At 36.2% G+C, this 26,141-nt stretch overlaps 1 protein-coding gene across 22 annotated transcripts in view; it reads right to left on the bottom strand.

Moving 5' to 3' along the window:
• Positions 1 to 26,141, bottom strand: part of STK31 (serine/threonine kinase 31) — a 117,562-nt gene that overhangs the window by 66,393 nt on the left and 25,028 nt on the right. For all 22 annotated transcript variants that reach the window (XM_008517066.2, XM_070615967.1, XM_070615971.1 and 19 more), the window contains 5 exons: positions 23,382 to 23,740; positions 22,221 to 22,395; positions 16,598 to 16,713; positions 6,728 to 6,887; positions 3,894 to 4,016 (listed from right to left, as the gene is read on the bottom strand). In XM_008517066.2, coding sequence (XP_008515288.1) covers positions 3,894 to 4,016; positions 6,728 to 6,887; positions 16,598 to 16,713; positions 22,221 to 22,395; positions 23,382 to 23,740 — 933 coding nt within the window. The remainder of the gene's footprint in view (positions 1 to 3,893; positions 4,017 to 6,727; positions 6,888 to 16,597; positions 16,714 to 22,220; positions 22,396 to 23,381; positions 23,741 to 26,141) is intronic.

Genomic DNA, 26,141 nt, shown 5'->3' with positions numbered 1-26,141 from the left:
TCATATTGGGCAGGAAAGTAGCAACACAAGTAAGAGGCAATGGGTTTATACAAGTACAGTATAGGAACCTAGATGAGGCAAAGACTCATCTCCAGTACAGAAGAGCTGGATAGCCCCTAACCATGCTCTTTTCTTCCCTTTTCCCCTGAATACATGGTAGCATTTCTACTCAAGGGTGGCAGCCCCTGGAAAAGAGCGCTGGCTGAGGTAGAGGGACTGGGAGATCCTCTAAAGAGTAAGATCATCTAGAAGAGAAGCCAACAGGGAGAAGTTGAGCCCAGAGTGCAGGCCTAGAAGCATGGAGAAGTAACCCCACTCTACTCCCTAAACTCACCTGAAATTTTTGAAGTTATGGCCCAGGCTTTCACCCCTCCCTCAGCCCCTCTACCGCACTATCCCACACCTACACAACAGCACAGACTAAGACAGCTTATATGAAATCTTGACAAGAGGTATTGGGGAGGATGAAACGGGTGAATAATACAAGCATTCTGAAAGAAATATAACAAACCAGGCCACTATAAAAAGGAAGCAAAATCAGTGGCCCAGATAACAGTAAGAACTCAAAATAAGCATAACGAATATTCTCAACAAAAAGAAAATACTGGAAACACAAAGCAAAACCAAGTCGTTATAAAAAATAACTGAAGTTATGAAGTAGGGAAGAAATCATCTTTGAAATAAAGAACACAATGGATTGGCTAAATGGTAGAAGGGATAGAGCTAGAGAACCAACTAGTGAGCTAGATGGTTACGTCAAGGATCCCTCCAAAAAGACAAAGAAAGGGATAAAAAGATAGAAAAACAATGGTTGAACAATTAAAATATGCAGACAATAGAAGTTGTTTAAATACCCATCTAAAAGAAGTCCCAGAATGAGAAAATGGAAATGGGGTGGGAATAGGGGAACTGCATCTTAAGAAATAATTACCAAATATTTCCTAGAGTTAAAGAAAGAAAACCTCCAACTGAATAGACTCAGACTAAATCTAAACTTAAACATGTTTTAGTGCAATTTAGGAACAAAGTAAAGAGAAAATGTTAAAGCTTCCAGGGGGAAAGGAAGTCACAGAAGAACAAAAATCAGACTGATATCAACAACCATGGAAATAAGATGACAGTGGATTATTATTGTCAAAGATCTGAAGGAAAAATGTGCTTTAGACCTAGTATTTTACAGCCAACTAAACAACTGTTTAAAGTGTTTAAATGTAAGCAACTGTTTAAATAAGATAGGCTGAGACATTTAATACTTCACAAAGTCAACCACACAAAGACCTCTTTGAAAGGACTCATAGAGAAAATAGTTCAATACATAGAGAAAACCAAAGGATAACTAACAACTTATGAAATAATAATGAAAAAATAACTCTATAAAGTTTGTTATTTGAGTTATCACATTACAATATCCATAACAATATGTGACTAAAATCCTAGACAACAATTTTGGTTATTTGGTTAGCTGGTTTTTGGGAGGCAGATAGAAACAAAGAAGGAAGAAACCCCAAAGGCAAGTGAGAATGTTCTAAGATTAGGGGTAGAAGGCAGAAAAGGAGGGAAAGGAAACCCCATGACAAACAGAAACATAAAATAATCAAAGAAATAAGTTCTAATAAAACAGTAATTATAAATATATAAATCAATTATGTTACTCATCAAAAGACAGATTTATAGGTTGGATTCTTTTTTAAAATGATCCATTAGTGTTTTGTCTAAGACATTTAAAATAAAGGGAGGGTGAAAAATAAGATATACAAAGCAAATATTAACCAAAAAGACAGGCAGGATAGGAATTTTAAAAGAAAAAATAAAATTTTATCCCAAAACACCTTAAGGGAAAAATAAGGTTACACAGTGGTTAAAAAAACCCACAGTTTAAAATACACAACAATCATGCATACATTAACACCCAACAATACAGCACTGAAATATTCTGAACAATTTAAAGAACTATAATATATAACAAAAATATCTCGAAACTGATAAACTGATCAGACCAAAAACGAACCAAAGATACAGAAGATTAAAGTTTAAAGCTATGTGTCAGGAAGTGCACACCAAGAAAACCTAGAATATACTTTCTTTTTGAACTTATAAGGAACAGTCATGAAAAATCAACCACATATTGTAAGTCACAAAAGAAGTCTCAATAAATGCTGAAGAAATCAGAATCATGAACTTTTATCTCTTTGACCTTCATTATTGAAGTGTAAGTTATATTTCTAAAGTACTTAAAGAATATAAATAAAAGTCAAACTATTTCTCAGCAAATAAGGAGAAGTTTAAAGACTATTCTGGTGACCTAGGGGAACAGTAGGAAGGGAGACAAACCAGATACGGCAAAAAGTCTTTTTAGATTAAACTTTAAAAAGAATTTTAAAGACGATTTTGGTTGCAGACACTTAACCTTGATTTACTAATAGTTAATGAGAAGAAATAAACCGTTAGAGGATAAAGTAGAAGTTGTATTGTAGACAGGTAAATTCTTTTTTTTTTTTTTTTGAGGAAGGTTAGCCCTGAGCTAACATCTGCCGCCAATCGTCCTCTCTTTGCTGAGGAAAACTGGCCCTGAGCTAACATCAATGCCCATCTTCCTCTACTTTATATTTGGGATGCCTACCAAAGCATGGCTTGACAAGCGATGCCATGTCCGCACCCAGGATCCCAAACGGGGAACCCCGGGCCACCGAAATGGAACGTGCACACTTAACCGCTGCGCCAACGAGACGGCCCCTAGACAGGTAAATTCTTACTTCACCACTGCCACTGCATGCAAGGCTTGCTTCATCATTCTCTAAGAACTTGTACTATTTATGCAATTCCATTTAAGAAAATGTTTCAAACCAGGACTCCCAATGGTTCCTGAACCATAGACAGCACCATCAAAACTACATCTTCAGAAAAAGTCAGTGCCCAGACGTCTGAATATCCTTTTCTCCAGCTCTCTAGCAAGCTCATTCCCTGCAGTCCAAAACAAGGATCCCAGCCAGCTAACAGAGCTACTATTCAACTTAGTACTAGAGATACTGACTAAAGCAGTAAAAATTCAAAGGTACATCAAAGGTAGAAAGAGCAGAAGAGGGTTATTGTTTTCAAATGACAGGATCACAGAGAAAGCTCAAAGAGTATCAAAAGACAAATGAGAACTAAAAGAGAGTTCAACAGAGTTGCCAGACAGACATCAACACATAAAAATCAATAGTTTTCCTCTACACCATCAAAAGTAACTAGGAAATGGAAAATATTCACAAAAGCAACCGAAAGCATAAATATCTTAGAATTAAAGGAAGAAAATGCATAAGGCCTTTTAAAGAAAAATTTTAAACATCATCAATGGACATTAAAAAAAAAAACTGAGTAAGTGGAGAGAAATACTATGTTAATGGGTGGAATGACAACACTGTCATGCTCATTATTCCAAATTAAAGTCATTGTTGAGATGGCAGGATAGGACTGAAGACATGGTTCTACAACACCATACAGCTATTGTACTCTAGCCCCTGATCAGGAATTTTAAAAGCCCCATAACTCAAGGATCAGAGTCTCCCTAACTCTGACATGTGGCCCTACTAGATTTTCTACTAGAATGCAATGGGCAACAGGGACTCACAAGCCTGCTACTGCTCCTGTCTCCATGAATTTTCCCAATGAATGCTGCTCTAGCAAGCCTGATGTGTCTGATCATGTGTCCGATCTTGTTTACAGGATAAATACATATATATACATAAACGTATTAAACAGATTAATATAAAATTTTAATTCCAAATTCTTCAAAGAGAAGAAAAACTTTTACAGCCTTCAGAACTATCTGAAGTCTTAAGGTAAATGCTAATTTCACCTCTCAAATGATAAACATATTTTCATGGATATTTAATATCTTTTTAATTTCCAACCTGCAATGTTTTCAAGCGTTTATTAAGAGGTAACTCATCTACTTCCAGAATAAAAACTTCTATTGCCATGCACAGCTTCTGTTGCACTTCATTTCTTTTGGCAATCAAAATATTCCCTTCATTCTGGAGGAAATAAAAAATCAATAACCATCATTAATACATCAGGTGTTTTAACACATTGACCAATACGAAAAAGACTGATCTCTTAAATTAGTAAAATCTAACATTACATTCTCCAAACATAGTAGCATTTAGGAGAAACATCTCTCTCCTTAGATTACCAAACTGACGAAGAGCTTTCTTTCCCTTCATTAGAAATAAGACGTTTAATTTTTATTTTTTTCCCATTATTTCTGCAACAATAAAATTTGTGCTTAAGAAAATTATACAAGTTCCTATTGTTAATTACATATTGCCTCCCTCCTACTCCCATCCCACTCTCAATTCCTTCATCTACTGATCTTTCAATATTCAGTTAAACTCCACCAGGATAACACCATCAACTCACCCAAGAGGCTATGTTTGGAAATTTAGTAGTCCCCCCCAACTGTGGTTTCGCTTTCTGCAGTTTCAGTTACCAGGGATCAACCACAGTCTGGAAGCAAATGATCCTCTTTCTTACTTATTGTCAGAAGGTCAACAGTAGCCTAACACTACGTCACAATGCTTAGATCACTCATCTCAAGTCATCTCATCACATAGGCATTTTATCATCTCAAGAAAGGTGAGTATAGTACAATAAGATATTTTGAGAGAGAGACTACATTCACGTAACTTTTATTACAGTATATTGTTATAAGTGTTCTATCTTACTATTAGTTATTGCTGTTAAATCTCTCACTATGCCTAATTTATAAATTAAATTTTATCATACGTACACATGTATAGGAAAAAACACAGTATATATAGGGTTCAGTACCATCCGTGGTTTCAGGCATCCACTGGAGATCTTGGAACGTAACCCCCACGGATAACGGGGAACTACTGTAGGTATGTGAGAGATATCCAAAAATCTTATGCATTATCTCTATTATAGTACTTACCAAACTATATTGAAACTATCTATTTATATATCTGTCCTATACCCAAGAAAAATAGAGACACAGGATCATCTCTTAAACAAATTTGTATCTCCACTACCTATAATAGTGCTTGGCACATACACTTAGCAGATTCAATTTTAGAATATTCTTTTTTTGAGTAAACTCAACCAGCCCATTTTATAACTATAAAGACAAAAGAAAAGAATCTCTTTCACCAAAAATATACATAGCAACCAACTAAGGAACTGTGTAAAATACATAAACGAAAATAACCATAACAAGACCTGAATTAAGTACAATAAGGGAAGTAAAATGGCCCCTTTACTTGAGTGACAGTTATGACTGAATTTATCCAATAACCTACTCTTCAGTCTGTCAAATGAACGTTAGGGCAACGAAGCCTAAATATAAGTTCTGACACATCAGCAGTAGTAGAAACAAACATTTGCTTTAAAAAAAATCACACTTGTTCTACTAGAATACCAAGTCCTAGAGCTACATTAAGTCCTCTCCCTCTCTGTCCTGAATCACTTTCCTATGCTCAAACCACAAAAACAAAACAAAAATCAAAAAGCAGTTCTTTTTTATCTTATTACATGAAAAATATATTACGATGTATTTTAATGCTGGCAGTACAGTTTAAGTGGAAATAGAATACACTTTGCAGTCAGACCTGGGTTCAAATTCCATATTAACATTTTGACCTATGTAATCTTGAGCATTTTCCTTAAACTCTGTGGGCCTGTTTCCTCATTTATAAAATGGAAGCAAAAATGCCCATTTTCAAAATTAGTGTAAAAAAGTTTAAGTACCTATAACATTGCCTGTGTTTCAAAGAGATTCAAAAATTATTACTCCTGTTACTTTCTTTCTTCTATAATCAGAAGTGATCAGTTAGGGTCTAATATGTAAAATAACACAAATCTAAACCCTCCCCAAATTAAACATTCCTGGCATTTCCAAAGGCCAAGTTATCCTGTTCATTTTTCTCATTCAGAGCCAGTTTAGCCGTCAACTGGCCAACCTAGGTATGAATAGGCAATAAGACTTTCAGACAATCCCCAGAGGCAGAAACCACCAATACATAAGATGAAATAACTCCAAACACAAATATAGAGCTCACAGGTACTATGGAAAGCTATGAGTGTTGTGAAATCTATATATGAAAACAAGGACTTCTGTTAAGTTCAATATAATAAACTAAAGAAAACTGCAAGAGGAAATAAATATGCTTGTACCTATGCTAATAAATAATTCATATGAAATATTCCATTCTTCATACACCTCCCCTACTCACAAATAACTACCTCTCAACAATGAGTGGCTTAGATAGATAGCATTTAATAGTAAGACAGAGTTCAATAGTGCAGCATAAAACACACCACTCAGACTAGAAGACAAGATCCACACGAACAGGTGTGCGAGCCACCCGGGCTTACAAGAGTCCCCACTAAGTATTTGTAGTTTATAGTTCCTCCCAGTCCAGATACAATTTACCAATTAATGTTTTATTTACCTAAACAATGTTGCCTAATAACATGGCTGAAATGTCATTTTGACAAATTCTCATATAAAATGGGATAAGATTTATCCACAATCAGTATTTACCTATCCTACCTTTCTTACAACACAATAAAAGAAACCAAATTATCAATATGAAGATACTGTAAAAGTTAAAGATTTCATGCAAAGTATTCTTACAATATCTGGAGTCCCTCTGCTTTCTTGAAAGATAGTATCTCCTTTTGTTCAATAGATAAAAACCATAACAGATAAAAATCCTTGACCCACCACATTTTGACAAGTTTGAATCTTCTCCTGAGCCAGCTTGTATTCTGCCCAAATTATCTCTAATTCATTCAAAGAAGTTGGAGTAGTAAAGCACTCTTCATCCAACATCTGTATAGCATCTGAAAGGTCATTTCCAAAACGAACATTGATGTTGACACGTCTATTTAAAAACAATAGCAAAAAGGAAAAGACCAAGAAATACGTAAGTTGGTGTGCGAATAAGTTACACTTAAATAGTAATGGGCTAAAGTTACTATTTACAACATGTGCTACGAAGAGGTTCTTTTTAAAACTTTACATAAAATCATAAATAACTGATACAAACTTTAATTAAAAAATGTATCTGAGAAAAAATTAAGTATTTTTTTTAAAACTTTATATAAAAGGACAACATAAAAGTCTGCAGAAGGGCCAGCCTGGTGGCACAAAGATTAACTGCACACATTTCGCTTTGGCAGCCCGGGGTTCACTGGTTCAGATTCTGGCTGCAGACATGGCACCACTTGGCAAGTCACGCTGTGGTAGGTGTCCCACATGTAAAGCAGAGGAAGATGGGCATGAGTATTAGCTCAAGGCCAGTCTTCCTTAGCAAAAAGAGGAGGACTGGCAGCAGGTATTAGCCCAGGGCTAATCTTCATAAAAAGAAAAGACACAAAAAAAGTCTGCAGAATTTAAAATGATGTCAAACGGAACTTCAATTCTAGTCAACAATTAGATTTGCAAACACTCCTTTTAAAATTTTAGACTTAGCCAATCTTGTTTACCAAGATTATAGGCACACAGGGGCCAGCACTGTGGTGCAGCAGTTAAGTTTACAGGTTCTACTTTGGCAGCCTAGGGTTCACCGGTTCGGATCATGGGTGTGGACCTATGTAACGCTTCTCAAGCCATGCTGTGGCAGGTGTCCCATATATAAAGTAGAGGAAGGTGGGCACAGATGTTATCTCAGGGCCAGTCTTCCTCAGCAAAAAAGAGGACTGGCAGCAGATGTTAGCTCAGGGCTAATCTTCCTCAAAAAAACAAAATAAAAAAATAAAAAATAGAGGACCGGCCCCATGGCCGAGTGGTTAAATTCGTGTGCCTCTGCTTCAGTGGACCAGGGTTTCACCAGTTTGGATCCTGGGCACGGACATGGCACCACTCATCAAGCCATGCTGAGGCAGCATCCCACATGCCACAACTAGAAGGACTCACAACTAAAAATACACAACTATGTACTGGGGGGCTTTGCGGAGAAAAAGAAAAAATAAAATCTTTAAAAAAATAAAAATAAAAAAGACTATAGGTACATAGTCCTTGCACCCTAACAGTAGACTAGCATTTGCAGAGTTTAAAAAATAAATCCAAAAATTATAAATGCAAAGAGAGAAGCAGGCCAACTAGCAAAATCAACAAGGTCCATCCATATTCATTTTTCCAGCTTCCAACTAGACTGCCACATTCTAAAAGCACATTATTGCCTCAAATGTGGATTAAAATATATTGGATTGTTTGGTCCAAAGTCTGTCTCACAGCTTTGTCAGTGTAGGCACTTGATTTTCAGCAGTGCATCAAAAGCTGATTAGACTCAAGGATGCTGCCAAGTCGGTGGTGTAGGCGGACTCAGAACTCACCTCCTCCCATGGACACAACAAATTTACAATTACTCTTGGAACAATGGGCCCTCGGAGAGAACTGAAAACTTGATAAAAAGAACCCCCACAACAAGGGACAGTGCTGACTGAGGTGGAAGAGACAGAAATTCCTCCAGAACCTCCACAGAGAGAAAAAAGCCACCTTCCATGCGCAGGGCTTCACAGCCAACCAGGGGTAATCTTAAGGTACAAAGCCTTCCCTGGAGGAGAGGGGGGATCTGAGCGAGGGAGCATTACCACACTAAGTGGCTTTTAGACTCAGAACAACTGAGACAAGTGTCATAATGTCTGGCTTTGCTGGCTATTAACTACAACAGGGAATACCCCCAGAGAAGCTATCAGACATAAGGAGAAAAAAGCCTGCTCTTAAAGGGCCCACACACAAATTCACCCATTTTGGAAAGCAACCTAAAATCACCAGAAAGAAAGATGCACAGTCCTTTGGTGAAAAGAGACTCACCCTGATAGGTTCTGGGTGCATCTGCGTGAGAGGTGAGACCTTCCCAGGCTGGGAGCACCTCCCCAGGGACTGAAACATTGGCAGCAGCCATTATGTGACCTAGTACAGGCGTGTTGACACAGACGCTGGCAGACGCCATTGAAGTTCTTTCCCTGGACTGTTAGTGTAGGGGTCTGCCCCACCTACTAGAGCACAGATTTAATCCAGCTCAGTCAGGGCAGGAAGCCCACCCTAGGGATTGGCCCCACCCAACAGCAAGCCCTCAAGCCACTTGTGGGCCCGCACAGGGGGGGTGCCTAGGAACTCTGCAGGGTGGCAAGTGGGTCTGCCTCTGCAGGGCGGGACATGTGCAAGGGATGGGGCTGCATGGATCCAGTGTATGGAGCAGGGCAACTAGGTCCACTTCAGTGGGTCTGGGCATGTACCCAGAACAGGACTGTGTTGACAGGGTGTGTGGCCCTGCAGGGTGCGGCTTGTCATCTGCAGCAGACTTGTGCTTCTCAAACAGCCAAGTAGGGGATCGGCCCTACCTCCCAAAGCCTAAAACGACTGAGTGCTCCCATGCCTGGGGCCAGCCCCACTCAGCTACACTCCTGAGAGAGTTGACAACAGCATCACAGGCCGGAGGGCTACAGCAATTGTAAGGTCCTAAGCCTACTAATTTAACAGAAAAACTGCAACAGGAATGTGCTATTAGACCTTGCAGCCAACTGTGCTGGGGCTGCCCATGCTCAGTAAACTGACTGAAGGGACCACAGCAGCCACACACAGCTGAGCATTATAATCAGCTGGCCAAGGGGATAGCCTAGCTTCCCTGGTCACCTGTAGCAAGAGCAACCATGCCCCAACAGAAGGACAGACACAGCCCACACAAGGGACACTCTTGGAACAGTTGGAACTGGTGACAAGAGAGAAGCACACTGTTGGGCCTCATAAGGGATCTCTTACATAAGGCCACCTCTCCAAGGCTGGGAGACATAACTGACCCACCTAATACATAGATATAAGCACAGAGAAAGACACAAAATGAGGAGACAAAGGAAAGCGTTCTAAGTAAGGGAACAGGACAAAATCCCAGAAAAAAAACTAAATGAAATAGAGATAAACAATCTACCTGACAAAGAGTACAAACTAGGAATCATAAGGATGCTTACTTATCTTTGGAGAAGAATGCATGAACTCAGTGAGAACTCAACAAAGAACTGGAAAATATAAAAAAGAATCAATCAGAAATGAACAATACAATACTGGAAATGAAAAGTTCACTAGAAGGACTCAATGGCAAAGTACACGATACAGAAGAACAGATAAGTGAGCTGGACAAAAGACTAGAGGAAATCACCCAAGCTGAACAGATAAAACAAAAAAGAATTTAAAAGAACAAGAAGAGTCTAAGGGACCTCTAGGACAATATCAAGCACACTCACATCCGTATCATAGGTGTCTCAGAAGAAGAAGAGGGAGACAAAGGGGCAGACAGCCTATTTGAAAAAATAATAGCATAAAACTTTCCTAACATAGGAAGAAGACAGACATCCAGGTACAGGAAACACAGAGAGTACTAAGTACGATGAACCCAAAGAGCCCCACATCAGGACACATTATAATTAAAACGTCAAGAATTAAAGATAAAGACAGAATCCTAAAAGCTGCAAGAGAAAGGCAACAAGTTACACACAAAAGAAACCCCATAAGCCTATTAGCTGACTTCTCAGCAGAACCTTACAGCTTAGAAAGGAGTAGCACAATATGTTTGAAGTGCTGAAAGGAAAAAACCTACAGCCAAGAATTTGCTACATGGTAATGTTATCATTCAAAATGGAAGGAGAGAGAAAGATCTTGCCAGATAAGCAAAAACTAAAGGAGTTTATCACCAAGAAATCAGCCTTCCAAGAAATGCTAAAGGGACTTACTTAAGTGGAAAAGAGAAGACCACAAATAGGAATAAGAAAATTATCCGAAAAAAAAACCAGTAAAATCATTGATAAAGGCAAATATACAGTAGAAGTAGCAGATCAACCACCTATGAAGGTCAAAAGACAAAAGTACTAATATTATGTATTTCCATGATAATGGATACACATACCAAAAAAAGTTAGATATGATATCAAAAACATAAAATGTGGGAGGAAGGGAGTAAAAGAGTAGAGCTTTTAGCAAGAGGTCAAACTAAAGAGACCATCAACTTAATACAGATTGCTATATATGTAGGTTATTATATATGAACCTCATGGTAATCACAAACCAGAAACCTATAACAAATACACAAAAAATTAAGAGAGAGAAACCCAAACATAATACTAAAAAGGCCATCAAACCACAAGAGGATAGAGCAAGAGAAGAAAGGAACAGAGAAGAACTACTAAAACACCCAGAAAAAAAGTAACAAAATGGCAATAAGTACATTCTTATCAATAGCCACTTTAAATATCAATGGACTAAATGCTGCAATCAAAAGTCATAGGTGGCCAATTGGATTAAAAAACAAGACCCATATATATATATATGCTGCATACAAGAAACACACTTCACACCTAAAGATACTCAGAAACTGAAAGTGAAGGGATGGAAAAAGATACTCCTTACAAATGGCAATGAAAAGAAAGCTGGGGTAGCAATACCTATAACAGACAAAAAAGACTTTCAAACAAAAACTGTAACAAGAGACAAAGAAGGGCACTACATAATGATAAAGGAACAACCCAACAAGAGGATATAACAATTGTAAATATCTATACAGTCAACATAGGAGTATCTAAATATATAAAGCAATTTTTAACAGACATAAAGGGAGAAATACCAACACAATAACAGTAGGGGATTTTAACACTCGACTTACACCAATGGACACATCATCCAAACAGAAGATCAATAAGGAAACACTGGCCTTAATGACACATTAGACCAGAGGGACTCAGTAGATATATACAGAACATTCCATCCAAAAACCACAGAATACACAGTCTTTTCAAATGCACATGGAACATTCTCCAGGAGAGATCACATATTAGGCCACAAAACAAGTCTAAATAAATTTAAGAAAATTAAAATAATGGCAAGCATCTTTCCTGACCACAACAGTATAAAACTAGAAATCAACTGCAGGAAGAACATTGGAAAAGCCACAAATATGTGGAGATTAAACAAAACGTTACTGAACAACAACTGGGGGTCAATGAAGAAATCAAAGAAGAAATCAAAAAATACGGGGAGATAAATGAAAATGTGACATGCCAAAATTTATGGGATACAGCAAAAGCATTCTGAGACATAACTTTCTAGCAATACAGGCCTACCTCAACAAACAAAAATTTCAAAATAAAAAATCTAACAGTGCACTTAAAGGAAGTGGAAAAAGAAGAACAAACCCCAAAATCAGTAGAAGGAAGGAAATGATAAAAATCAGAGCAGAAATAAGTGAAATAGAGACTAGAAAAACAATCGAAAAAAATCAATGACACTAAAAGCTGGTTCTTTGAAAAGATAAACAAAATTGACAAACCCTTAGCTAGACTCACAAAGAAAAAAGAGAGAAGGCTCAAATAAAAATCGGAAATCAAAAGGAGAAGTTACAACAGACACCTTAGAAATACTAAAGGTTATAAGAGACTACTACAAAAAGCTATACAGCAACAAATTGGATAATGTAGAAGAAATGGTAAATTCTTAGAATCATACAACCTTCCAAAACTGAACCAAGAAAAAATAAGAGTATTTGAATAGACCAACCACTGGTAAGGAGATTAAAACAGTAATCAAAAACTTCCCCAAAAATAAAAGTCCAGGAACAGACGGCTTCCCTGATGAATTCTACCAACTTTCAAAGAAGACTTAACACCTACCCTTCTCAAACTCTTTAAAAAATTGAAGAGGAGAGGAACCTTCCTAACTCATTCTATAAACCCAACATCACTCTGATACCAAAACCAAACAAGGACGGCACAAGAAAAAGAAAATTACAGGCCAATATCATTGATGAACATTGATGCAAAAATACTCAACAAAATACTAGCAAATCAAATACAACAATACATTAAAAAGATCATACACCATGATCCAGGGAGATTTATTCCAGGGATGCAGGGATGGTTCAACATCCACAAATCAATCAACGTGATACACCATGTAAACAAAACAAAGAATAAAAATCTCATCATCATCTCAATGGATGTAGAGAAAGCATTTGACAAGATTCAACATCCATTTATGATAAACTCCAAATAAATGAGTATAGAAGGAAAGTATGTCAACATAATAAAAGCCATATAAGACAAACCTACAGCTAATATCATTCTCAATGGAGAAAAACTGAAAGCTATCCCTCCAAGAAAAGGAATCAGACTTGGATGCCCACTTTCACCACTCTTATTTAACACAGTATTGGAAATCTTAGCCAGAGCAATCAGGCAAGAAAAAGAAAGAAAAGGGATCCAAATTGTTGAGAAAGAAGTGAAACTGTCACTATTTACAGAGGACATGATTTTATATTTGAAAACCCTAAAGAATCCACTAAAAAATTTCTAGAAATAATAAATGCAACAGTAAAGTTGCTGGATACAAAATCAACAGACAAAAATCAGTTGTGTTTCTATACACTAACAACGAAGTAGCAGACAGAGAAATTAAGAATACAATCCCATTTAAAACTGCAACAAAAAGAATAAAATACCTAGGAATAAACTTAACCAAAGAGGTGAAAGACCTGTACACTGAAAACTATAAAACACTGTTGAATGTAACTGAAGACGACACAAGAAATGGAAAGACATTCCATGGTCTTGGAATGGAAGAATCAACATAGTTAAAACCCCCATACTTCCTAAAGCAATCTATAGATTCAAGGCAATCCTTATCAAAGTTTCAACAATACTTTTCACAGAAATAGAACAAAGAATTCTAAAATTTATATGGAACAACAAAAGACCCCCAAAGAACCAAAGGAACCCTGAGAAAAAAAGAACAAAGTTCGAAGTATCACAATCTTTGACTTCAAAACATACTACAAAGTAATAGTAACTAAAATAGCATGGTAGTGGCACCAAAACAGACACACAGATCAACAGAAGTGGAATCAAGAGCTCAGAAACAAATGCACACATCTACAGACAGCTAATTTTCGACAAGGGAGCCAAGAACATACAATGGAGAAAGTAAAGTCTCTTCAACAAATGGTGTTGGGAAAACTGGACAGCCACATGCAAAAGAATGAAAGTAGACCATCATCTTACACCATATACAAAAACTAACTCAAGTGGATTAAAGACTTGAATCTAAGACCTGAAACCATGAAACTTCTAGAAGAAAACATAGGCAGTATGCTCTTGGACATCAGTCTTAGCAGCATATTTTCAAGGACTATGTCTGACTGGGCAAGGGAAACAAGAGAAAACATAAATAATGGGACTACATCAAACTAAAAAGCTTCTACACAGCAAAGGAAACCATCAACAAAATGAAAAGACAACCTAACAATTGGGAGAATATATTTGCAAACCATATATCTGATAAGGGGTTAATATCCAAAATATATAAAGAACTCATACACCTTAGCAACAAAAAAACTAACAAACCAATTAAAAAATGGACAAAAGATCTGAACAGACATTTATCCAAAGAAGATATACAGATGGCCAACAGGCACATGAAAAGATGTTCAACATCACTAATTATCAGGGAAATGCAAATCAAAACTATAATGAGATATAACCTCATGCCTGTCCAAATGGCTATTATTAACAAGACAGGAAATAACAAGTGCTAGAGAGGATGTGGAGAAGGGAACTGTCATTCACTGCTGGTGGGAGTGCAAACTGGTGCAGCCACTATGGAAAACAGTATGGAGAGTCCTCAAAAAATTAAGAATAGAACTACCATGAGATCTAGCTATTATACTGCTGAGTATTTATCCAAAGAACACAAAAATATGAATGCATAAAGATGTATGCACCCCTATGTTCATTGCATTATTCACAATACACCAGACCCCAAAGCAACCTAGGTGCCCATCAAGGGATGGATGGATCAACATGATGTGGTATATATACACAATGAGATACTCCTCAGCCATAAAAAAGGATGAAATTTGGACATTTGTGACAACACGGATGGACCTTGAGGGTATCATGGTAAGCAAAAGAAGTCAGAGGGAGAAAGTCAAATACCATACCATCTCACTCATAAACAGAAGATAAAAACAACAAACAAACACAGAGAGACAGAGATTGGACTGGTGGTTATCCGAAAGGAAGCAGGGAGGGAGTAGAGTGAAAGGGGTGAATAGGCATATGTGTATGGTGATGGATTATAATTAGTCTTTGGGTGGTGAACATGATGTAATCTACACAGAAATCGAAACATGATATATATCCAAAATTTATATAATCTTATAAACCAATGTTACCACAATAAAAAAAAAATTTTAGGTTTACAGATTTTTTCTAAAAGAGCAGAAAATTCCCATATATTCTCACCCTTTCAATACTTCAAAAAAATTTTTCAGACACTTTGCACATTATATTGTTAAGACTATATTGCACCTAGGTTGATAGAACGCAGAGACTGCAAATTTCGTGCAATGCTTTGTCAGGAACATATTTACATCCATAGGGTTTACAGCCAAACACATTCAGTCGTTCATTTCACATCTCAGTTGATAATACGATTCAATGACAACGAATGAAAAGAGGCATTATTTATTCACATTTTCAAATGGGTTTTACACGGCTATTAGCCAGGCATAAAAATAACTGAAAAGAAAAAAACGTACTTCTTATAGCCCAGGTGGGTTCAAATAAGTACTAAGAAGTTATATGAAGTCATATGAAGAAGATATTGAAAGGTAAAAGTGTCTCATATTTATGCTACTTTGGTTAAAGTTTTTTGTCTTCACATGTAAACTTTCAGCCCATCTAAAGAGAATAAAGAATTCATCCTCACAAACCAAAAAAAACAAGAAAAACAAAAGTTGATTAGGCTCTAGAGGGACCAAATTATTCACACTATTTAGATTTATAAACCAGAAGCCAATTGATGGATTTATACTGAAGAATACAAATTGCCACTGGACAAAAGATCAACATGCAGTATTAATTCAGGTCAATAATATCTTAGCATTTCAAAGTACATGAAAAAATGAATTACTGGTTTAAGTTCTATGTGTTGCATGAAAAAGGAACCAGATTGTTTTGAGAACTATTTTTTCCACATTTCAGAAAAAGATGACAAATTATCCCTAACCAACAATAAAGTAACACTCTATTAAAATATCTACATAATTCATATACCGAGCCTGAGAAACACTGAATAAACTTTGCACAAGAGTTGCTAACCAATTTCTTCTCCTTTGTTCTGACTCCATGAAGACCACTTTTCTTCTGACTCTATGAGGACCACTTTTTGCTTCCTTTAGATAGAGTATAAGTAAGTAATTTAAATTAACTAAAATCTTTAGCTTTGGTATAGGCCTGAAAATAACCCCAAGAAAACAACGGGACATAGTAGTTTCCCATCAAACTACTATTTAGAAGTTGTGTTGATTTTTTAATTTCATTCTCATAGATGACTTTACAACACTGTAATTCCATATAGTGACAACAGAACACTGACAAAAACACTGCAAAATTCATCTCACGAGCACTTTAAGCTTCTCTCTTTAAAGTCATAAAAATACAAAGATTAAGTTTCAAACCAAAAACGGTGGGCATATAATTTAAACAAAGCACAAACTAATTAGCAATTATTTTAAATTATCCATCTCAAAAAAATACTTTTACTTACCTAATTTCTTTCAATATTTCAACCTTAGCTGCCAGATTTTTCATTCTGGTACCTACACAAGTCTTCAGAGTGCTTTCTAAATGTTTAGTCAAATCCATGGTAGTTGCTTTCTCTTGCTGAAACAAAGAACAATCACATCCTAGTCAAGACTCAAATAGGAAAGTCTATTCCTACTGTTATTTAAGTGATTTTTAGTCACAATTAAAACTTTAAAGGTTAAAAACTGTTAGGCCACAGGATAACAACCACTGGTTTCCCTAGGGGTTGAGATGTCGAAAAGATAATCTATTCCACTCTTCTGCCTTTACACAGGTTACAAACTCTTATATTTCATCCTAATAAGAAGCCAAGTAGAAACAAAATTTCACATGTGTCTTAACACTTAGATTTTTAAAGGATAAATAAAAGATCCCCAGGGAAACCAAATGATTATCAATGATGATTTGTTTTCTGATGACTTCTTATGTCATTCTGCATTACACAAGAACCCAAAACATCATTTTGTTGACCCAAGGCAGATTAAACTCCCTGATTTTAAGTGATATCTCAAATATGTCTACTATGATTACCCAAAATAATGCATGCAGCAGTAAGATGGATAAATATCTGACAATTTTATTCCAATTATACTAAAACCCAGATACTACAGAGTTAAACTTGGAACTTTTAGTCAATATTTAAACAACATGTTCTCCAGTCCTCATATTCTCTCCAATCCCTCAGTTAAGTAAAGAGAGAGAACCAGTGTATACTGGATGCTTATTAATACTAGGCTACACTCAAGTATGCTCATGCCCTTCTGCTCCCATTTGTTGAGCAGGATGACCACGAAAAATCAGTTTTCTTTGTTCTTAAGTTAGTTTATATCAACTATAATAGTGATGATAATTACTCCAAAAATTACATAAATCTAAGAAATAGGAGAAAACAAAAAGTTGTTGAATCTTTGAAAATGTGTTTAATGCTTTTTCAAAGACTCCATTAAAGCAAATCTTTCATACAAATTGCTAATGAATTCCATGTGGATGAGGAAAAGAATCATTTAAATCTGAAAGAAACACCAACTTAGATAGTTTCTCAAATGTCTTGAACTTATTAATTCACTTGTTAAAAAAAAGGAAATCAGACGACAAATAATGAGCATGGTTTTTAAGACAAAGAATAAGACAAACAGAAAAGACAGCAAATTTAAACCCAAACCACATCAATAATTACATTAAATGAAAATTAGCTAAACAGTGCAATTAAAAGATATAAGATTATCAATCTGGATGAAAAAGCTTAGACTCTACTATATGCTGGTTATAGGAAACACTTGGTAGATATAGAGAGATTAAAAATTGAAGAATGGAAAAGATATACAATGTAAACATGGCCATATTAATATCAGGCAATGTGGACTCCAGTATAGGGAGCACTCCCAGTGATATATAGGGATATTTATATATTTCATATATATATATTTCATAAAGATAAATGAGTCAATTCATCAAGAAGACATAACAATTCTAAATGTGTCTACACCTAGTAAGAAAGCTTCAGAACCACAAAGTAAAATCTGACAGAATAAAACGAAGAAACAAGGGGTTAGCCTGGTAGTGTAATGGTTGAGTTTATACACTCTGCTTTGGCAGCCTGGGGTTCATGGGTTCAGATGCCAGGTGTGGACCTACAGACCACTCATCAAGCCATGCTGTGGCGGCGTCCCATATACAGAATAGAGGAGGGTTGGCAGAGATGTTAGCTTAGGGCCAATCTTCCTCACCAAAACCAAGAAGAAACAGACAAAACCACAACAATATCTGGAGATTTCAACACTCCTCTCTCAGTAACTGACAGAGCAAGTAAACAAAAAATCAGTCAGATAAAAAAGACTTGAACAACACAATCAACCAATTCTACCTAACATTTATAAAACATTCCACCCAACATCTACAGAATATACAATTTTTAAAAGCACATGGAACATTTCCAAAGACACACCATAAGCTGGGTAATAAAAGAAATCTCAATAAATTTAAAAGGACTGAAACCACAGAGTATGCTCTCTGACAGCAAGAAAATAAAAAATCCAGAACAAAAATATACTGGGTGAAAATCTCCAAATATGTGGAAATAAAGCAAGACACTTCTAAATAGCTCATGATTCAAAAAAAAATCACAGGGGAATTTTTAAAATATGTTTAATTAAATAATAAAAACACAACATATCAAAATTGGTGGGTTATAAATAAACCAATGCTTAAATGCTATAAAAGAACAAGGGATTAAAAACAACGATATCAATTTCCATCTAAAAAAGCTAGAAGAGCAAATTAAACAAAGTAGAAGGAAGAAAATCATAAAGTAAGGAAATCAAGTAGAAAAGATACAATAAAGAAAAAATCAACAAAGGCAAAAATTAGTTCTTCGAAAACATTAAGGACTTCCAGTTTCTGGGCCAGCAAGTAAGAAGTTCAGAAGGTGCCACTCCATCCTAACAACAAGCAAAAAGCTGAACTAACTGAAAAATCAACAACTTTTCTTAGATCACTAAGACAGGTGAGGTCACAGGACAACTGGGAGAGACAGAAAGGTAAATACAACTTACTGGAGCAGTAATCTCTGAGGGAACCAGTCTAGAGTAGGGAAACCTCAACTGTAATTGATGAATTGCTGGAGGCTCACTAGGAACAACTCTGAGAGTTAAAACTCCAGGGACCCAGTCAACAGAATGGCCCACCTTACTGTGAATTTTACCTCCTGGATCTCTACCAGGTTCTCAAAGTAAATATCAAAGAAAAATCTCCTCAAGCTTTCAGCAGCAGGAGGGGAAAAGGAACCATTTTGAAATATGCCATAGCATTCTATTCTTCTTAACAAGATCTGCCCTCAGGAGAAACAACGTACATAAAGCCTAACCTGCTGGGGTTTTACCAGAGCCTAACTAGCCCAGGGGGAGGATAATACCCAACTCCAGCCCACTCTAGCCATCCTGTCCTACTTAAGAGGGGCTGTGGGGGGCACTGAGAAGCATGTGTGAAGTTCATAGTCTAAAGGCACATGCTCACTAAAAGACTCAGTGTTTTAGGACTATAAAATGTTTCTCCTCACCCTATACCTTATCACCATATTACTAAAGGCATATTTAAAGTAGTTCCTTTTATCCAGTACATCATGCCTTGCTATCAAGAAAAAATTACGAGACATACTAAAAGACAAAAAGTACAGTTGGAAGAGACAAAGTAAGTATCAGAATCAGACTCAGATATGGCAGGGATGCTGGAATTATCAAACTAGGAATTTAAAACATGATATGATTAATATGCAAAGGACTCTAATAGATAAAGTAGACAGCATGCAAGAACAGATAGGCAATGTAAGCAGAAAGATGGTTATTCTTAGAAAGAAACAAAAAGAAATGCTAGAGATCAAAAACACTACGGCAGAAATAAAACAATGCTTTTGATGGGCTTAGTAGACTGCACATGGTGAGGAAAGAATCTCTATAATCCAAGATATATGAGTTTGTACATCTAAAAAAAGACTTACACAAGAATATTCACAATGGCTTTATTCATAATTGACCAAAACTGGAAACAACCTAAATGCCCATCAACAAGAGAATGGGTAAACAAACTGTGATATAGTGATACAATGGAATACTAATCGGGAATAAAAATGAACAAACTACTGACATACACAACACAGATAAATCTCAGAGACATTATGTTAAGTGAATGAAGCCAGACCCAACAGAACATATATCAGAGGGTGAAATTTATATGAAGTACATGACCAGGAAAATTAAACTATGGTGATAGAAATCAGAATAGTGTCTGCCCTGGCTGGGATGAAAGAGGCACCAAGGAACTTTCTGGGCTTGAAGGAAATGTTTTACATCTATAGTAGGGAAAGCAGATGGCCTGCAATCCATTTACTCTCTTTATAGAAGTCGGACTGGGAACACGCCCAGAGCAAAGAATAAAAGGCAGGTGACTAAGTCTAATCTTCTTGTTAACTAGACCGATAATGAAAACAGACTATTTTCTAAGAGGAAAAGACCTTATCTCTGAAATGCCCGAGCAAGACATCCTGGTGAAGGGACTCATTATAGCGGACAGAATCCAAGATTTATGGATTTATGAGGCAGAGCTCCCTGGAGAATGTCACATATGGATTTAAGGGCTGAAGATTGAGTTCAATTACCAATGGTCAGCGATTTAACCAATCAGGCTTATGTAATGAAACCTCGATTTAAAAAAACCCTCAGAGTAATGAGGTTCCAGACTGATGAACAAATCCATGTGCTGGGAGACTGACAGACCAAGAGACTCCACTACCCCACCTCCAGCCCTCACCATAACTTGCCCCATGCATTTCTTCCTTTTATTTGGCTGTTCCTGAATTATATCCTTTATAATAAAACTATAATCATAAGTTTTATGCAGTTTTAAGCATAAGCCCTTTCCTGAGTTCTATAAGTTGTTTTAGTGAATTACTGAACCTAGGGGCAGGTGGGATCACGGGAACTCTCGAATTTATAGTCAACCAGGCAGAAGTGTGGGTAGCCAGGGGACCTCATTTGTGGCTAATGTCTGAAGTGGGGGAAGTCTTGTGGAACTCAGTCCTTAACTGTGTGTGTGGTCTGAGCTAATTCCTGGTATTTAGTGTCAAAAATGAATTGCAGGACACCCAGCTGGTGTTAGAGAACTGGAGAACCAATGCTGGAATAACATATTTGGTGTCAGAAAAAACACTACACACTTGAAAACGACATAGTATTCTTGGGGGGGGAGCGGGGGACTGCCCTGAATCTGAGGAAACCTTGAGATCTAAAAACACTACACACTTGAAAACGACACAGTATTCTTGGGGGGGGAGCGGGGGACTGCCCTGAATCTGAGGAAACCTTGAGATCTAACTACCATAAAAAGAAATACATGGAGATAAAGAAGTCTGTTAAACAACACAAGGATGCACATTAAGCAATTTAAGGGATATATCAACCAAAATGAAATGTATGGGCTTAACTGGGATCCTGACTAGAAGAAAACCACCACAAAAGGACATTCATCGAACAATATGGGAAATCTGAACACTGACTGAATATTAAATTATATTAAAGAATTGTTGTTAACTTCTAAGTATGAATAAGATTATGGTTGTCTTTTCTGAAGTTGTTTTCTATTAGAGATACATACAAAAGCATATACAGTAAAATATTGTGAATGGGATTTGTTTTAAAATAACTCATGAGGTACAGATTTACAAAAGATTGCCCAAGTGTTTAATAATTATAAAAACTGGGTGATGGGTACATAGGATTAATTATTCAATTCTCTCTCCTTTTGGAATATTTGAAAATTTCCATAGTTAAAAGTTTTTTAAATAACATAAAAGGAAATGTAAATAAGAAATTATTAATCTTTCAAACATCCAATGAAATCCAAAGAAGTAGTTCGGAGTATAAGAAAAAATTTCATCTATAAACAAATATAAAGGAGGAAAGAATGCAGGGGAGTGGGTGGAGGAAAAAGGAAGGAAAGGTAAAGTGACAGAAAAGCAAACAAATTAAGAGCAGATGAGCATACAGATTTCCCAGTTGGCCATTCTTTACCTTAAGCCATTGAACATACCATACCTGCAGCTCCTGGGCAGTCTGTTCTACTTTTGATTCTAATGCCTTATAACTTTCAAGGAGAACCTCTTTCTCTGTTTTAAGCTTTTCATTTTCTTCAATCAGTTTCTGGTCCTGCTTAATTTTTGCCAGGCTGACATTAGACCCTAAATTAAAGTCACCAACAGCCAAACTTTCCCTATTAAAAACAAATTCACTCATTTTAAAAACCAAATTCTATAAGGCTGACAGAAATCAGAAATCTAAACTAACTTATCTTGGGCTTTTTATACCAAAATATATCTTAAAGTTAATTTTGGAAACTTATCTAAAACCTTTACCTAGTTCAACATTAAAAAAATATTTTAATGCAAACTAGATTTTATAACTGAAGTCATACTCCAGAAACAATGCCTCCATCTCAAAGAAAACATATTCCAACTTCCTCATAGCACTATTAACTCCAGCAAATACAGTGAAAAGCATTTCTATGTCAGTTTCTTCCAGTCCCTTCTCTCCCCATCACCCCCACACCATTTGACAGTTTAGTTCCTAAAACACTGGTAAGATCCAAAAAAACAGCTACATTACCCAAGACATGGCATCATGGCTTGCATCATTATACAGAAATATATGAATGGTTTGGTACTTATAAACATCAAATCTGGCTTTCTGCTTCAAGTTTGTATTTTAACATTATCTAAAAAGTGAACTCTTTTTGTAATCAAATCCATCACAGTAAGTTTTTACAGGAAGAACAAAGACTTTCTTTTGTTAAAAAGGAAAGGCAATTCTCAGAAACTCATTAAAATATTCTTAAACCCATAGGAAAAACTTCTAAGCTTATTTGAAATTCTAGCTCTGCCTGAACAATTCAGATTTAGGTGTACATTTTTATTTTTGATAAATGTATTCCAAAGAGCTGGCATGAAGAGTTGGTATGTGAAGTTTAAACAATTTAGGAATTTTTCTTTCAAAATGGCTTTTAATGAAAATATTTCTGCTAAAGCAGAGATGAATACATGTTAGAGAAAAACAGAAATAATCAGTATCATCCCTCAAAATCACTGACATAGTTAAAGACTCCAAAAGCATAAGCCTTGACATCTATTCTACTATGAGAGAGAAGGGCTTCTACCATGAATTAGAAATTTAGTAAGACTAAAAACCCCACCACAGTCTTACTTTGGAAATGTCACATGATTTCCAGCATCATTTTCATTCTTCAAGTCAAGAATCGGCCTCCCACTCAAGCGCCCCTTTGGCCTGCTGAAGGCTGACTGGCTTGATCTATGCCCCCACAAGGGAATAGGGCTTTTGAGGTTCCTGAGGACAAGCTGACCCGGATCTGATTTTTTTTCCTCAGAGATGTTAGTGCTGGAAGTGAGTTTGCATTTTTCTGCAAATCCTTTCTTAGCCACCTCTTCCCCTATATCCACACTGCCATACTCAGCCTGAGCAATAACTGTTCCATCTTGATAGGTTGCTTTAATTCTCATTTTTATTTCCTTTTCAAAAATCAAGCTCCCCAAAAAGGTTCTGCCCTGAGAAAGATAGGAAAAAAAGAAGACATAAAACAGCTACACCAACCTGTTTTTCTTCACTTATTTTGTTTCCGGCCAGTTTTTCCAATGATCTTATTTCTTCACTCTGAAATCTCTATAAAAGCGGTCTTACCTTGTTGCTGGCTATATGCAAATACACTTGCGCATGTGTATGAATATATTCCAATTACACACTTGCTAAAATCTTCCATTTCAGAAGTAGAGCTAATACCTGTATAGGCAGCCATGTTTATATATTTTAAAATGTGTACCAATTAAATACTTTTTTAAGAATAGTTTTTTAAACCAAGAAGATTGTGTTGAGTATTCTGGCCCCAACTAAATATAATGCTGTCCTGAGGAGATACAGCACATAAAAATGAATTTTGGTATCTAGAAAAAGTGTTCAAATTCAACAAAATTTTAACAATAGTTGTTTTGTTTAGGTTTTTTTTTATTTATTTTTTTTTGGTGAGGAAGATTTGGTGAACCTGTTGCCAATCTTCCTCTTTTTTTTTCCTCCCCAAAACCCCAGCACATAGTTGTATATCCTACTTGTAGGTCATTCTAGTTCTTCTATGTGGGATGCCGCCACAGCAGGACTTGATGAGTGGTGTGTAGGTCCACGGCCAGAATCTGAACTGGTGAACCATGGGCCGCTGAAGAAGAGTGCATGAACTTAACCACTCAGCCACAGGGTTGGCCCCTAACAATAGCTCTAAAGGCAGAATCGGGTACTGTGGTTTTAAATTAAGACAAGCAGGAACCCAAAACAGAAACTCAAAGCACAAGACATCAATAATTTTTTTAAAAACCAACAAAAATTATCAAATATCAGATGCTAGAAATTCCTAAATTCAAAACTCCCTTAAACAGAATTTTGTTTAAAGGAGTAACACTTGCACAACTGGCATATGAGAAGTCATATGAGTAATTAGGTATTTACTAACTTTAATTACTGATTATCCATCCAGAGTACTAAGCACAGATAAACATAAAACATATTTGGGATTAGAAGATATCCTGAGATTTAATTTTAATAACAACTTGCTTACATCTCCAGAAAACTGAAATTCCTAAAATTACTTTGATATGATCATATTTGACAATTATTCTTCTCTTCCCAAATTTCTCTAAATTCCTTACCTAATTTTTACCATGTACTATAGAGGAAATGAATCATTTCTCAGAATACATAAGGCATAAATTTGAAACAAAACAGATACAGCTCAGGTCAGCCCCAGTGGCCTAGTGGTTAAGTACAGCACACTCCGCTTTCAAGGCTCAGGTTTGGTTCCCAGGCACAGACCTACACGGTTCTTTCAGTGGCCATGTCGTGCTGGTGGCCCGTATATTAAAATAGAGGCAGACTGGCATGGATGTTAGCTCAGGGTGAATCTTCCTCAGCAAAAAATATATAGGCACTGGTCAAATTTACTGGTTCATATGTTCCTTGGAATAGGGACCTGATGTGATTAACCTGATGAACCATCTCTCTCTTACAGGGAGGAACTTTATTTTTAGGTATATTGCCACTAGATAAATGTGAAAAACAAGACAGTTTATGCAAATAAAGCAAACCAAATAGGAAATCATACCAACAATAATCCAGGTAACGAGTGTAAAGATCAAACTGAAAACGAGAAAATATAAGCTGGTTACAATTTTAAAAAAGGGAGAGAGAAGAGAAGGAAAAGGAAGAAAGAAAAAGTTTTTTGGAGCCCAAGAAACTAAGTAATATTAGTATGGAGTAACTATTTTCACTTTTATAGAGAGTAGAAGTGAGATCTACATAGGAGTTCTCAACCTTTTATGTGTCAAGGGCTCCTTTATCAGTCTGATGAATTCTTTGGAATCCTTCTCAGAAAAATATTTTTAAATGCATAAAATACTTAGAATTACATAGTAAATTATTCCACTGTGATACATTTTAACCCCAAGTTAAGAACCCTTGGGCCTAGAAGAGTCAGAGAAGGAGATTCAAACTACATATGCTCAAGGATTATCAACTACCACTAACCACCCATCCCGCACTAAAAAATGAAAAACATAACTTTTTTAATTCACAAACCAAAATGACATGGTATTTTAAGCTAACAAAATACAGGTCTTATAAATTTTTCAAATCATAAAATTTAAAAATACACACATATTGAGAGGCTCGAATTCACCAAGAATACCAATAAAGATAGCAAAGATGGTCCAGAAGGCATCACCAACAAATTAAATCAAGCAGGCAAAGCTAACAAATTCAAAATGTAAGTCTCACTGAAATATATCAGATTAAGATTTCAATTAATCAGAATGTAGTTTTTGATTAACCTCTTTCATACGAAAATCCTTGGTTTCAACCCTTTATGTTGAATGTCCATCTAAAATTCAAGTACAACTTCCATCCCTA

The sequence above is a fragment of the Equus przewalskii genome, chromosome 4, assembly GCF_037783145.1.
Source record: "Equus przewalskii isolate Varuska chromosome 4, EquPr2, whole genome shotgun sequence".
Lineage (NCBI taxonomy): Eukaryota > Metazoa > Chordata > Mammalia > Perissodactyla > Equidae > Equus > Equus przewalskii.
This window is presented reverse-complemented; position numbering and strand designations above follow the sequence as displayed.